General features: G+C 33.1%; 1 protein-coding gene and 1 long non-coding RNA gene across 10 annotated transcripts in view; one reads left to right on the forward strand and one right to left on the reverse strand.

The window, feature by feature from the left end:
- The window catches only part of LOC134274407 (uncharacterized), a 4,893-nt gene extending 1,583 nt beyond the window's left edge, over positions 1 to 3,310 (forward strand). For 2 of the 4 annotated variants that reach the window (XM_062756699.1, XM_062756700.1), the window contains exons 2-8: positions 1 to 25; positions 194 to 287; positions 402 to 569; positions 711 to 811; positions 1,377 to 1,523; positions 2,261 to 2,302; positions 2,381 to 3,310. The exon at positions 1 to 25 is cut by the window's left edge and continues 119 nt beyond it. In XM_062756699.1, the coding sequence (XP_062612683.1) occupies positions 1 to 25; positions 194 to 287; positions 402 to 569; positions 711 to 811; positions 1,377 to 1,523; positions 2,261 to 2,282 (557 nt within the window). In that variant the 3' untranslated portion in view covers positions 2,283 to 2,302; positions 2,381 to 3,310. Of the gene's footprint in view, positions 26 to 193; positions 288 to 401; positions 570 to 710; positions 812 to 1,376; positions 1,524 to 2,053; positions 2,202 to 2,260; positions 2,303 to 2,380 lie in introns of those variants that run through there. The other 2 variants (XR_009993600.1, XM_062756701.1) reach the window with 2 other exon arrangements.
- On the reverse strand, positions 3,210 to 14,857 carry LOC134274408 (uncharacterized). Of its 6 annotated transcripts, XR_009993606.1 has the most exons (9): positions 14,281 to 14,786; positions 12,619 to 12,627; positions 12,457 to 12,525; positions 12,077 to 12,218; positions 11,567 to 11,671; positions 9,464 to 9,710; positions 9,010 to 9,149; positions 5,359 to 5,554; positions 3,210 to 3,759 (listed from the first exon to the last, which is right to left on the reverse strand). It is a non-coding gene; the product is annotated as an uncharacterized LOC134274408 (long non-coding RNA). The 6 variants fall into 6 exon arrangements; XR_009993603.1 differs by having other exon boundaries at positions 11,567 to 11,722; positions 12,457 to 12,627; positions 14,281 to 14,857; XR_009993602.1 differs by having other exon boundaries at positions 11,567 to 11,675; positions 12,457 to 12,627; positions 14,281 to 14,843.
- Between the last annotated feature and the right edge of the window lie 430 nt (positions 14,858 to 15,287).

Consider the following 15,287-nt stretch of genomic DNA (forward strand, 5'->3'; position numbering starts at 1 on the left):
TCTCTGATCCTGAATGTACAAAAAGGTGAAATTATTTTTCAAAATATGACCGACATCATATTTTGGATGGTGGGTGGGTGGAGTTTAATTGAGAATATTTTACTAAAAATCTTTAAAAGGGTACATGTAATTGTATAAACAGAGTAGCTTACAACTGAATAAAAAATAATTCAAGTTTAATTATTTTACAAAGGAGGAAAAAACTCAAAAGTGAGGAGTCCCTGTCATCTTCACAGATGGACCAGTTGCAGATTCCACAAGCACCAAAATGTCAATATCAAGAAAAAGTAAAGCTCATTTAAAACAAATGATGACAAATGACCAACACTGAAACATTTTCAATAATTTTTAATAATATATAAAGTTCTTTTAACTGTACATGATTTACAATATATTTTCAGTTGATATCAGAGCACAACTACTCAGCATCCTGCACATTTAACTGTACTCAAGAAATGCAGCGCCTCTCAACAGAAATACAACTGGAAAAGGAATTGCTTGCCCTAAAAATAGAGTCTAGTAAAAGGAAGCCAATATCAATCCACGATATTAAATACAACGAAGAGAAGGTACATTTAAAGGAATTCCAATTGTGATTTCCTATTTCCTAAAAATTTCAGTTACTGTAATAAAAACTTGTTGCCATTGAGGGATGAACATCTTAGATTGACTGTTATGTTAACATATTTTGTTATTATTTGGGAGTTTAGGTCTCTGATCAGCAGGGGCATTTTCTCTATATATTAAGAAGAAAATGGAGACTCCCTACCCACCCGATGTATTTTGTCGGACAGTTTTCTGTACATTGCAGGTAAAAATTTTATTTATTAACTTTCCAGCCTCTTATTGTAAAGTACATTTTGGGTTCAGTTTTAGCTTTTCTTTAATTTTTAAAAAAAATTATTTAAATTTTCCTTTTCTTAGAATAAAATTCAAAAAGTAGCTTCTGATTGTAATAAGACTACAGACATTGAACTTTGATTTGTTATCAAAAGGATTGATTTAAACTTGTCTAAATTAATTGTAAACAAAAATAAAAGGGGGCACCTGCTATTTCTTTAAGTGTTTTTCACTGGGGGGTGGGGAAACTTTTTTGTACATACTTAAGCAATAGGAGGGATTAGATAAGAATCAATTAGTATATCAGAGTCTTAAAAAATATACTTTGCATAAGCATAAAAAAATTCTATATCAGTCTTTTTAAAACCTTTGAATATTGCTTAATTAACTATGATTTATCCAATTTTGGAGCTTTTTACCTAATTCTGGGTAGAATCCACCCTTATGAAATTATTGACTCAATTTTGACTTAATATCACTTTATTAACATCAAAGCACAAAAACAATTCATTGTACAAATATTTTATTTATTACAGTCACCAATATATCCAAATATCATCACCGGCCCAGACGTCATTCACTCCTTTGAATTGTGCTGGTAGCAGTAAGGTGTCATCATTTGAGATGGTCACAGTATCCAATACACTGAAGTCACAGGACTCTAATTTCATACATGTTCACAGGTAGGTGTATAGTCTTTGAAATTACCACAATTGACTAATTCTGGGACAGGTAAGTATGTACATGTAAGTACAGGAATGAGAGCACCAAATCCCCGGATGCACACATGGCTTTGTTTGTTATGGAACATTAAACCGAATACTGAATGGGTAGGCGTTACGCCATTGGCTGAAATCAGGTATTTAATTGTTTTCATTTTAAAGTAAAATTAATGACCTTTGAAATAAATGATGGGATGAGGGAATATTACAGAAACTATAGAAATGCCAGGGAAGATTTTAGGAGTGGGGGTTAATTTTTTATGCCGCGTGTTATTTACTGCGAATCTCTATAAGTTGAAAATAACTGCAATTTTGACTTATAAACGCCATGGGACCATATATTTTTTTCAGTATTTTTTGTTAGGGCTTAGAACAAAGTTTGAAATGATGCTAAAGATTTATCTGAAATTGTCATAGTAAAGTACTGAGAGGGCCTAAGGTTTGTATGGAGTTCTATGGGAAAATAATTAGTGGTCTTTTCCCTATACAAGATGCTGTCTGATGGCGTAGTGTAGAATGTAGCGTAGAATGTTTTCCAAGTCGGCTTAAATGCAAAGGTTTGTTTTAAAATTTATCATAATGACTTGCAAAAATTTAATGCAGTTAAATTTATTGTATTCTTGAAAGATTGACTGTAACACAATTTTTTTTACACAATTACAAATAATCAAATTAATTTTTTTCCAACTTTTTTTCAGGGTCTCTGCCAAAATCTTTTGAGGATTTTTCCTCTGCTAGAGTAACACAATTTTTTTTACACAATTACAAATAATCAAATTAATTTTTTTCCAACTTTTTTTCAGGGTCTCTGCCAAAATCATCCATGGATGCAAATGAAACAACCCAGGACATCCCAACACATATGGATAATCAGGCCATGGCCTACAGTATGTACAAAAGTTGCCATACTTTTAAAGCAGTAACTTGCGTGCCTCCAAATGGTGCACTTACATTTTGCTCCATGCTGTACCCAGGTTCTACTTCTGATGTAGCTATTGTACGTCACAGCCAAGTTTTACGAAAGTTCAAAGCTGGAGACCTTATTTTGGTGGTCAAAGGTTTCACCATTCATGACCAGTTGCCCCAGGGTGTCTGCTTAATTATAAAAGCTCTTTTATCGACACGAGGCCAGTTTACCATACAAGAAGCAGCACTGTGTTACAAGATTGCTAAAGCACTTATTCATGTGGAAAGAGCCAACGAGAGGATAAAGAATTACGAGATTCTCCGTCACATACCATCTACTTACAGACCAATCTCAACAAAAATATTTCAACTCTGTTCTTGTCTTGTAAACTTGCAAGCTCCACTTTTGAAAGAAATTACTTAAAGATACATGTACTTATTATAAATTTGCATTGGCGTGTGACAGTATACACTAAACAGTGAAGATATTCATACCAAAGTGCAAGGGATAAGCAAATTTTGATTTGTTATCAATGTCAATGGTTATATTTGTTAACTTTGTAGTATGTTGTAATACATGTACTTCAGAAAATGAAAATCCCTTTTGTTTAGCATGGATTTATTACAAGAATGGTTGGCAATTCGATTCTTCATTTGACAATATAATTTGGAAGAGGGTTTACTTATAATTTTAAATTTCTAGTTTAAAGTATATTTACCTTTAAAGCACAACTCAACAAATTCATGTTTTCAACAATTTATCTATTAAGAAAGACAAAAATGTTACATTTTCACTTTGAGAATAACATCTTCAATTCATTAATAAAATGATTCTAAATTTTGATATTCTTTTTTTATGTAGTACATAGATTTTATTAATCATCATTGCTATTTAAAATAGTCTTATAAGCCAGAAGTTTTATGATGGATTCATTGGATTGTGACATATCATATCATACATTTATGAGACTTGGGAACATTCAACAAATTTAACACGATTACCCATTTTCCATTGTTAGAAAATTCTAGAGGTACAAAACTAAGTGTCAAGAAGTTCAAACCAGAACTCAGTTTTCCATCAGTGCTGGAATGAAAATGTTAATGTAGAAATCTATCAGCTTTGGAACATTTGCTGTCCATTCAATGTCTTTTACTATTCTAATCACAATGCAGTCTACTCTTGTCCACACAATTAAGTCGCAGAATGTTTTGTTACATATGTGTAGCTGGCCTTGAATTTGATGATAGTATGGGTGACTGGTTTTCAGGCACAGGGTATCTTGTTTAAGATCTAAAAAAAAAATCAAAAAACACTTAAGTTGTGTTATACCAGTACATATCCCCTCCTTTTTCAATATCTTCATACCATATTGAACAGCTGCACTTGTAAATTAATACATGTTTTGAAATCATTTACTCACCAAGATTTTTAATTTCAAAGTACTGGACAATACAGATTTTTATACGCCCGTCTTAAGACGGGACGTATTATGTTATAGGCTTCGTGTCCGTCCGTCTGTCCGTCTGTCTGTCTGTTAGCTTTTCGTTTCCGGCTCATAACTTTAATACTATTAGGCCTAGGATTATCAAACTTTGTCATCTGATGCATCTTGGGTAGAAGGTGTGTCGCGCACAAAAAGTAGGTCGCTCTGACCTTTAATTAAGAAGTTATAGCTAAATATGGAAAAATCCTTTCCGGCCCATAACTAGAAAACTATAAGACTTACAATCATCAAACTTGGCCAGTTTATGCATCTTAGGTAGAAGGTGTGTCGCGACCTATTTCAAGGTCACTGTGACCTTTGATTTAAATGAAATTTTTAAAAAAAATGTGTCTTTTTACTATTCATTTACACATCCCCAAATAATGTAAGAGTATTGCACTGCCCTTATTAAAAAAGTGTTAAATCAAGAAAATACTTATTTTTTTAAAGCATATACTTGACAGCAAATATTATGTATGTTAAAGAAATCCTACCTCTCCCATGAGTGTAATTATCAAGCACTGGTCAAGACTCAAGAAGAATTTTGATAACAGAAAATTGCATGTCAAATTAGAGAGAAATTAATGAGTTTTGATTGTGAGGAGTTCGCTAATAGCTAGAGCATGGTGTTATCTATATCCCTTGAGTATTGGGCAAATGTGCAAGCCTGTTGGATTTAAAATAGCTCTTGCTGGCTAGCCTAAGTTTTAAAATGAATTTAATGAAAAGCAATGAAAACTAATTTAATATTGCATAGTAGACTAATCTTATATTATATAAAATTGTTAATTTATAAAAACTAATTTTATGGGATTGGGGTGGAATCAGCATGTCCATATGAATTTTATATTAAAACCTATCGGACATTAAATGTCAACCAAAAAAAATCTTTGAGTATTTCATATGTTTTTAAAAAAGTTATGGTAGATAGTGCAGACCCATTCATCTATTGGTATTAATGAGTAGACAAGCATCCAGTTAAAGATTAATTAATGAGTTCAGGCAAGCTGTCTTAATCACTCTGATCAAGCTGTATGATGACCTTTGGGAATTAGACAGAACTGTTGGTTAGTTTATAGCATATGTCATTTGATGGCCAGTCTTTTCTTTTCAAAATTAATTTGGTATAGATTAATTTGTTAAGACTAATTTGATATTGTTTAATATGATGGGCATTTGACAAGGTCTAACACAACCAGCATAGAAATCTATCAGTGATGTAATATTTATTATAACTAATGCCTACATCACAGGGGATGGATAAATATTTTTAGGAATGGAATAATCATGGAAGTTTAGAATCAGGGTTGATGTGATTGCAAGCTTACCAGGTAGCTGTTGAAGAAAATTGTAATTTTTGACGGGCGTATCATGCTGTGGCGCGGCACTTTATTAATGTTATTTACCTATGAAAAATCCTTCAAATTTTGTGCCCCATCTGCTACTGTTGAAGACGATGCTGTATATGGACACTTCACCTGTACAATATCAGGAATGGCGTCTTTGGCTTCTGGAGTTTGATAAAATACACTGCATGTTGGTGGTCGAACAACTAAGCCATCAGGTGAAGCTCCCAACACTCCGGATTCATGCAACCATATCCTTTCCAGAAAAAATTATAATACTACTGAATGCAAACAAACCATAATACAATTGATTTTGTAATGCAAACAAAGTCTAAGTAGAGCTTTTATAATCCTTCTACTTCAAAAAGCAAAGAAGAAGTCTCAATAAGGCATTATCTGTGGTCCCCGGTTACTCGTCAAATTTTAAACTTTCATTAAAAAACTTAAAAAGTAAATTATATTATTCTCTCATGTCTGTAGTATTTGCGTCAACGTTAAAAAATGTCAAATAATTGAACTAGACAACACGCGAAGCAGTGTTTTGAAGGTGGGGTCCTTTGATTTTCATGAATAACAAAAGAAACAGGGGAAGTTTTCTTAATACCGTCGGCATTGGCGTTCAGTTAAAATACCGAATTTGTGACAGGTACCTACTTCTCGGCTTTCGTAAACATCGAGCGCAGATTTGTTCAAAGTCGAGATTGAAATATAATATGTATATCATATTTATACAGATTGTGTGAAAATATCTTTGTTGAACAACGTTGCGCTCTATGTGTTTTACTTAAAAGTATCATGATTTTGAATCTGTTTGGTGAGTACATTTACATAAGATTAACCCCTTGTTGACCTGCTAAGAATAGATAATATGTCACGTGATTCCATTCCGCCACAGGTGAATATATACCTCCGGAAAGTGTGTTTTCTCTAGGAAGCGACACATGTAGCTCGTATTTGAGAAGTGCAGTCACCAGTTTTTATTTATTAAAATTCAAAACAAGTATTTATAGACATCGAAGAATATCACTCATGTTAAATTTCAAATGATGATTTTCATGGACATATTTTTATTCTCATACATGTATTTATTTATAATTGCAGTTTTCCTGGGTATACTTAAACTTTAATTTATCACGTGACCAGAAAATGTGCAGTATAAATTATTTTCATATTTTTAGGAAGATAAGACAATTATCTACAACATATCACAATTTCATTGCGTTAAAAAATGTCAAGTAATTGAAGGTGGTTTTCCTGGGCATTCCAACAACACAATAATATACGAGTATAAATACACATTTAATCAATTTCTTGCGAAAAAGACTATTCAAAGCAACCTTACTCTTTTGTTGTCACGTTTTGGGGTGCATATAAACTCAGAAAAACTTCAAATGTATTAATGCAACTAAGTAGATGAATATTGAGTTCGAATTTCATTTACCGATATTGTGATATCTATTATTAAGAATCCTTATGAAGCATAATGATTATGTTTCTATTTTTCAACAACCGTTTTTGAAAAGATTAAACACATGTATATTACGCGATTTGTACACGCTGTGTATATGTTAAACATATCAAGTGAATCGGAATATTCATTGTGGAATTTAGAGCAAAATTAAGAAATAAAAATATACATACTAGGCATGTAGTATCAGTCGGAGGGAAGACCCCTTCTTTTCAGAGATAAATCTTGAGTTCTTCACCCCCCCCCCCCCCCCCCACCCCCCCAAAAAAAAAACTTTCTTAAGCATTAAGGCTGGTGCGATATGAATAAACATACATTGAAATTGTTTTATTTTTCAAATTAAAATGGGTAATAGTTTGATTCCTACTCCTACATAATCGATTTTTTTTTTCAAGTTTGTAAGAGCTTACCCCCTTTTTTTTTGCTTTAACAAACTTCTGTTCAGGATTATTGCTTTTTTTTCTCAGCCCCCCCCCTTTACAAAGAAGTGTATTTCTGTGTGTATTTACCGTGTACTGTGTAATTTATTATTCGATCGCTTTTACTTTTTAAACTGTCATATGGAAGAAAATTAATGGTGATTAATATATTTGATAGATGCATTTATAGATTCAAGATAAAAAAAAAGTGATTAAGGGATTTTCAGGCCAAAAATACCCCAAAGAACATGCAAAAAGAAGGCCCCTCGCCAACGCCAAATTAAGAAGAAAACGAATAGTGCAAGTAAAATTCAAGCTCATTGAATGATATTCTAACCCGGTCATTGTTAATTATTTCTTATCTCATGCTACCGCTAGCTAACCCTTCTTATAGTACCAGATTTAAATGTCTCCGCCCACGTGTATGTAATAGAGAAACCGTACTCTTATCGAAAGAAAATGTTCCGGAATTTGTATGTGCGATAGGTGTTGAAAATTGGCTTTTATTTCTTGATACTCAAAGTCATTAATAATGATTGTAAAAAATTTTTAATCAGAAATACTTTGTTATACACCATGAAAATAAAAATAATACCATATCCTCAAGTATTTTCTGTAAAATACGGGCGAAAAAAGGGACCAAGCTACTATACTTAAGTGGAAAACTCCTTTTCTGGAATATGTTGGTAACTGAATATTTATGCCCCGCCATGAATATGGCCGGGGCATATAGTGTTTGTCATGTCCGTCTTCCGTCCTTCCGTCCCACTTTGTGTTTAGCTCTGTTCAAAGCTAAGTTTCAAAGAAACTATCCAAGATATTTTCATCAAACTTCATATGCTGATAGATATTGATGAGAGCTATGCAACTGCATCAACATTTTTTGACCTTGACCTTTCCTTTGACCTTGACCTGACTTTTCTTAAATAGTGTTTAGCTCTGTTTTAAACATACCATTCAAGATGGTGTTATCAAACTTTACATGTTGATACAAACTTGCATAGATGATGCATCTAGAGATGAACACTATCGGACTTGCTTCGGATGCTGGATCTGACCTAAATTTTCCAGATGAGTGACCAAATTAAAGTTTTTGGAGCAGGTCCGTTCTTAAGAAACTATAAGCCCTACTTAGACCAAACTTGCTTGGATGATGCATCTAAGGATGGACACTACCAGACTTGCTTCGGATGCTGGATCTGACCTACATTTTCCAGATGAGTGACCAGGTTGATGTTTTTGGAGCAGATTTATTCCTAAGGAACTATCAGCCCTACTTAGACCAAACTTGCATGGATGATGCATCTAGGGATGGACACTACCAGACTTGCTGCGGATGCTGGATCTGACTCACATTTTCATTCCCAAGTAACTATAAGCCCTACCTAAACCAAACTTGCATGGATGATGCAGCTAGGGATGGACACTACCAGACTTGCTTCGGATGCTGGATCTGACCTATATTTTCATTCCCAAGTAACTATAAACCCTACCTGAACCAAACTTGCATGGATGATGCATCTAGGGATGGACACTACCAGACTTGCTTTGGATGCTGGACCTACATTTTTATTCCCAACTAACTATAAGCCCTGCCTGAACCGAACTGATCAAATTTTATACATGTACAAATTTCATGTTGCTTTACTAATATATCCTCGGCGGGGCATTCATGTCCTATGGACATATTTCTAGTTTTTTTTTTACAATTAGACTTCAGTAATTGATTTCTGTTTTTTTACCAGGATAAGTCCTGTTATTTGTTTTGACACATTGAATGTTAACATGTCAGAGGTTGAATGAATGTTATTTTGTGCTGTATACCTGACTGCTCTACAGCTGCATCAAAGTCCTTTTCATACTTTCTCAAAGCATCATCTTCATGAGTGATACCCCATGCAACAGCCTTGATGGACTCCAGATTGTAAGCCGACATCAGCTGTTTCTTCAGTGACAATGTCAATCTGGAGAAGAAAATATGATTTTTGGTTATTAATCTTATATTTCCTGCATCTTTATGTACAAATATCTAGTCATTACAGTCGAACCTCATTATCTCAAACTCAATGAGACCAAGAAAAATATTGGAAATATCCGTGGATTCAAGAATAATACATAAAGAGTTATCAAGAATAAAATGTCCCAGTCTTTTATAAATGGTTTGGACTTCAAAATTACTTTGACATATCCATGAAATATGAGATAATGGGTTTGAGATAACAAAGTTTGACTGTAATTTTAAAAGTCTATTTCGCAAAAATTTAATCACACGTCTTACCGCCTTTGCTTAGAACTGAGAACTGCACCAAAGTTGGAAGCTGATATGCTATATTTCCTTACAATCGACCACATTGGGTTGTTTCATTGCCAATGCAGCTCTTTTAATGGATTCAGGGATAATGCATGCTGTAACCATACCATAGGGGTATCAGAATGAACATACTCTGGTGATGTTAACAGGTCTTCAATGAGAGGTACAGGTGGACCAGGTTCACATGGCTCTGGTTCAAGAATCCAATTCAATGCTGAAAAATTTCATTACTTGTGTCATTCTCAAAAATATCATCCATAATATCCATATCACATATACCAAGTATTTATATAAGAGTCCATACATTTCATTTTAGTGAACACTGTCATGGGTTTTTGTAATGTATGCATTACATATCAAATTTACAACTCACTTGCATATATTTGTTCAGAATTGTTCCTGTATATAATTTTGCACGTGGCATTCTTAGTGTGAAAATGCCATGTAAAAATTGGTGCAAATGTACAATTAATATTTACTTAATTATTAACAAGGTTTCATAATGACAGAGTATTTAAATAATTGAAGAATGATCTGATAATTCGCAAGAATATGAAACAAAATATTTTTTTTAATGCAATTGAATAATTTATTTTTCCTTTCAAAAATGTATGCTCATGTACAAAAATGCTATCATATTTATAATATTGTCTTTCCAATTATTCAAAGGTTGTTATTAATATTTATTACATAGTATGTTCAAAAATTGGGCATTATACATAGCCAACTATATTATACTCCTCATCTTTGTACATTTGTTCACAATTAAAATTAACCATCGGTCAGTAACAAAATAACAGTTTCATAATACTCGTAATATAAAAATCAAATCAAACTTGAATAACAACAATAGTAACACCAAAATCATAACTTCCTTCTTATATTTTACCAATAAACCTTCCAAGGTGCAAAAAACACTAGTCACTTTCATCAGAGGGTCGGTTTAAGGCACTTCAAATATGAAGCAAATTTTTTAACAACTGATTTATTTATATTTAATGATTGATCATTTTTTTAAAAAAAAAAAAAAACAAGAGGCCCATGGGCCACATCGCTCACCTGAGCACTGTGGCTAGGAAAAAGTAAAAATTGGTTTTTTATTGAAAAGTTTAAATCCAAAAGTAGTCCCTTGACCAATCATGGCTTTGCTTTTCTTGAGAAGGTTATTTTTAAAGAATTTTCCTATATATTTCTATATAAAATTTGATCATCCTTTGTAGCCCTGTCCTACCCCCGAGGACATGATTTGAACAAACTTGAATCTACACTACCTAAGGATGCTTCCATATAAATATGATCAATCAGGGTTTTGCTGTTCTTGAGAAGAAGATTTTTAAAGATTTTTCCTTTATATTTCTATTTAAAACTTTGATCTTCCTTTGTGGCCCCGCCCTACCCCGGGGGTTATGATTTGAACAAACTTGAATCGACACTACCTGAGGATGCTTCCATATAAATAGGATCAATTATGGCTTTGTCATTCTTGAGAAGAAGATTTTTAAAGAATTTTCCTATAAATATTTTTGTTAAACTTTCGTCAGCCATTGTGGCTCCGCCCTCCCCCCGGTGGTCATGATTTGAACAAATTTAAATCTACACTACCTGAGGATGTTTCTCCATAAGTTTCATTTTTCCTGGCACAGTGGTTCTTGAGAACAAGATTTTTAAAACATACCATCAAATTTACATTCATTCCCAATTATCTCCCCTTGAATGAGGGTGTGGCCCTTTATTTGAACAAACTTGAATCCCCTTCACTCAAGGATGCTTTGTGGCAAGTTTGGTTGAAATTGGCCCATGGGTTCTAGAGAAGAAGTCGAAAATATGAAAAGTTTACAGACAGACAGATGGACAGACAGACAGACAAACAGCTAGATAGACAAAATGTGATCAGAAAAGAGCTAGAAATGAAACATTCCTCACCACAAAAGCCAGAAGAATATAGGGACCACCACCAGTAACATGTTTCTGGGAAGAACCAAACCAAGCAGAGATAAATATCAATAGTCCTGAATCTTCGAAGCAGGACCAAGTACGAGAATTGCTACAAACACTACTCCGGAGACTTACCTATTATCCTATGATGTAACATACTTTGTCCACTGCAGCTGGTTCCCTCATAAGCTGGTAGCGAAGACAGTTCAGGATGTCCTGTCAACTTTGTTCCTCAACTTCCTGTCTTGGACAGAAAAGCAATAAGTGGAAATCTTTAGTGTTGCCTAGTGACTTTGAATTAAAAAGAAAGTTGCAAGATTGTGAAGGGGGGGGGGGGGGTTCTGATGCTGTGCATTTTAATTAAATGTACGAAATCTGTATTTCACAGTTTAATGCATTCATGTATTTTGTGAATTGTCTTAGGATTCGTGTAATAATTGTTGTTGTTGTATTATTAAGCACTAAATCTATTCAACTGCATGTGTAAATGGGGAAAATGTGAATATGTAAATGATGTATAATTGCAATGTGTAAAATGTGACATTTTCTTATATGAGGGAGTCAGTGTTCATGTAATTTTTTTTTCATTAATTATTTTATTTATCTTGATAAAATTATTTCAATTAACAATATTGTTTTTCTTACCAGTCTGATGAACTCAACAAAGGTTACAGAGGTGAATGGTAGAAATATGGGTATTACAGGTGTCAAAACTCTTCATTGAAGACCAGACTGCATGCCGCACTGTAAAATCACCATTTTTGATCTTTAAAAGGGGAGGCTACTCCTGAAATCAAAGAAATTGTCATAAAAATGAGTAACCTGATTTTCTTTAGGTCTCACACAAGGAAATAATTTCACTATATGTTACTATATAGCTTTAATTAAATAAATTAATTAACTAGACTCTGATCAGCAGATAATTCATGAATGAGAAAAAAGATTAATGCTTAGACAAAATTTGAGATCAGAAAAAATATACCCCTTAAGCGGCTTTTAAGAAAGAAAATTGAGACTAAACATACCTATACCCCGAAATACACATGGGCAAACAGCCAACACACCATCGAGGAAGTTACATTGATCATGCGTACCTAAAAAAAAAGAGTTCCCTTTGATTCAGTGGCACAATTCTGCTGATATGATATTCCTAGTGCATGAGTCCAAAATTAAAACTGTAGACCTACGTAAAGTTCCTGAAAATGAAAAAAAGAAAAGAAATATTATTGTCTCTATATACATCATACATAAAACTACATTTGTTCATTTTAATTAGCTATCTCCTTGCATAAGACCTTTAAGGGTAATTTTATGCTATTTACCATGTGCACTGATTGCCATAAAACAAAAGAAAAAATACCAGCCTTACAAAGTCACTTAACCATGACCTTTGACATACCTTACTAAGAATACCCTGGACAATTTGGTTTAACTTATGACTTCTGAATTTTTAAATGCAGGTTTTGATAAATTAACCATTTAATATACTTATGAACTCATAAAACTGTTCTTTAAAACTGTATGATAAAGAGTGTAAAAACTTTGAAACATGTTTGGAAAGTATTATCACACATGTGATATTATGGGATAAATTATCACCACAGAAAGATCAAAGAAAATCACTGCAGATATGCAACAATAATTCTTATCATTGTTTATTGTATGTCAAGTCTAGAATATGATATATCATTACAAATATTATGTTTTTTAGCCGGGCACATTGCTCGTAGAGCAATGCTCAGCTATTGCGACGGTGAGCAACAGAAAATGCTGCTTCTTCACCGCCAAATTGAGTTTACGAGTAAAAGTATGGTACATGCACCAGCCGCTGTTGAGAAAACAAAATCCATTCAACACCTTAAGAAATAGTAAATTGAATATTTTTATCATAATATTACATTGTTTAATATTTTTTCCTGGCTCCTTTGACTAATATTTTACAAAGTATAATTCAACGGGTGCGAAAGGTGTTAAAAGTTAGTGTAGCGAGTATGCAAGCGGATCTAACATCTAATTTGAATTAGATTGATTCTATAAATAAAGGTTGTACTATCAGGCTAACACAAATGCAGGGAACATCATTAATAACTTAATGCAAATCTCCCCGCTGAGGACACATCAGTGCAGAGACGTTTGACCTTAATCTTGCTGCATCGGTGTTTACTTACTTCTGTTTGTATATAAAGCCGGATTACCCCGACACAATACGTGATAAATATTTTTCGCTGTTAATTTCTAGCTATATTTTATTTTATTTTTAAATCTATTTAATATATTATACATGCCATTGAGATATTTTTGTGTGTATTACATATTCTCTAAACGTCTGAACGTGATTTTAAACTGTCACCACAGTCCTTGTTCATTATCCTGTAAATGAGCCCGGCTCAATACATTTACTATAAAAATAATTGGACAAATTTGTGAATGACAATATTCAATGATGCATAGCAATTAATCTTTTCCAGACATTCCCCTTCTCCTAAAAATTTTTCGTGTTATTTATTTATTTATTGCAAAGTCGTCCCTGGACTAGGGCTACGGTCAATGCAGCTGCAATGGGCCATGCAATTTCGAACCCTGCGTGGTGAGAGTTTGTCCCGAGACACAGTTAGATTATTCTAACTAGCACCAATATAGAATAAATCATACCGATTAATCAACATCACTACAATATGAGGACGTAAAAATAGGATAAAACATCCTTTAGCTGTTTAGTCCAGCAATAAGCCACTAAATTGTTTTTGATGTACCTACCTACAAACAAATCAAATTAATGTTCTTGATTCCCACTTTTCACGTTATGACTGACTTAGTGCTCCTTGATACCAAAACAATTTTTCTATTACCTATAATTTTGACTTTAGGTTGAATTCGTCAATTTCATGCTTGCGAAGTTGTGTCAATGTGTGCATTACGACCGCTCCGGCTACTTTCGTTATTTCTAACCAATGAAAATTGTCCTTACTTTTCTGTTGCGTCATGCAATTTTATTGCACGCATCACTGAATTGTAGAACACACATCACAAGATTATCAAACAAACATCACAAGATTTCGAATATACATCACAAGATTTCGAATATACATCACAAGATTATCAAACATACATCACAAGATTTCGAATATACATCACAAGATTTCGAACATACATCACAAGATTATAGAATATACATCACAAGATTTCGAATATACATCACAAGATATTGAATATACATCACAAGATTTTGAACATACATCACAAGATTTCGAATATACATCACAAGATTATCAAACATACATCACAAGATTTCGAATATACATCACAAGATTTCGAACATACATCACAAGATTATAGAATATACATCACAAGATTTCGAATATACATCACAAGATATCGAACATACATCACAAGATTTCGAATATACATCACAAGATTATCAAACATACATCACAAGATTTCGAATATACATCACAAGATTTCGAACATACATCACAAGATTATAGAATATACATCACAAGTTTAAGAATATACATCACAAGATATTGAATATACATCACAAGATTTTGAACATACATCACAAGATTTTGAATATACATCACAAGATTTCGAACATACATCACAAGATTTTGAATATACATCACAAGATTTTGAATATACATCACAAGATTTCGAACATACATCACAAGATTTTGAATATACATCACAAGATTTTGAATATACATCACAAGATTTCGAACATACATCACAAGATTTTGAATATACATCACAAGATTATCAAATATTGCAACGTTTGACATGCCATAACTGATACTGTGTTGTGTTTGATTATTTATCCTGGGGGGCAAATGCCACATACCATATAGTGAAAATCATA

This window comes from Saccostrea cucullata, unplaced genomic scaffold, assembly GCF_032062105.1.
Source record: "Saccostrea cucullata isolate Sc308-1 unplaced genomic scaffold, CSIRO_AGI_Scuc_v1 ctg796, whole genome shotgun sequence".
NCBI classification, from domain to species: Eukaryota; Metazoa; Mollusca; class Bivalvia; order Ostreida; family Ostreidae; genus Saccostrea; species Saccostrea cuccullata.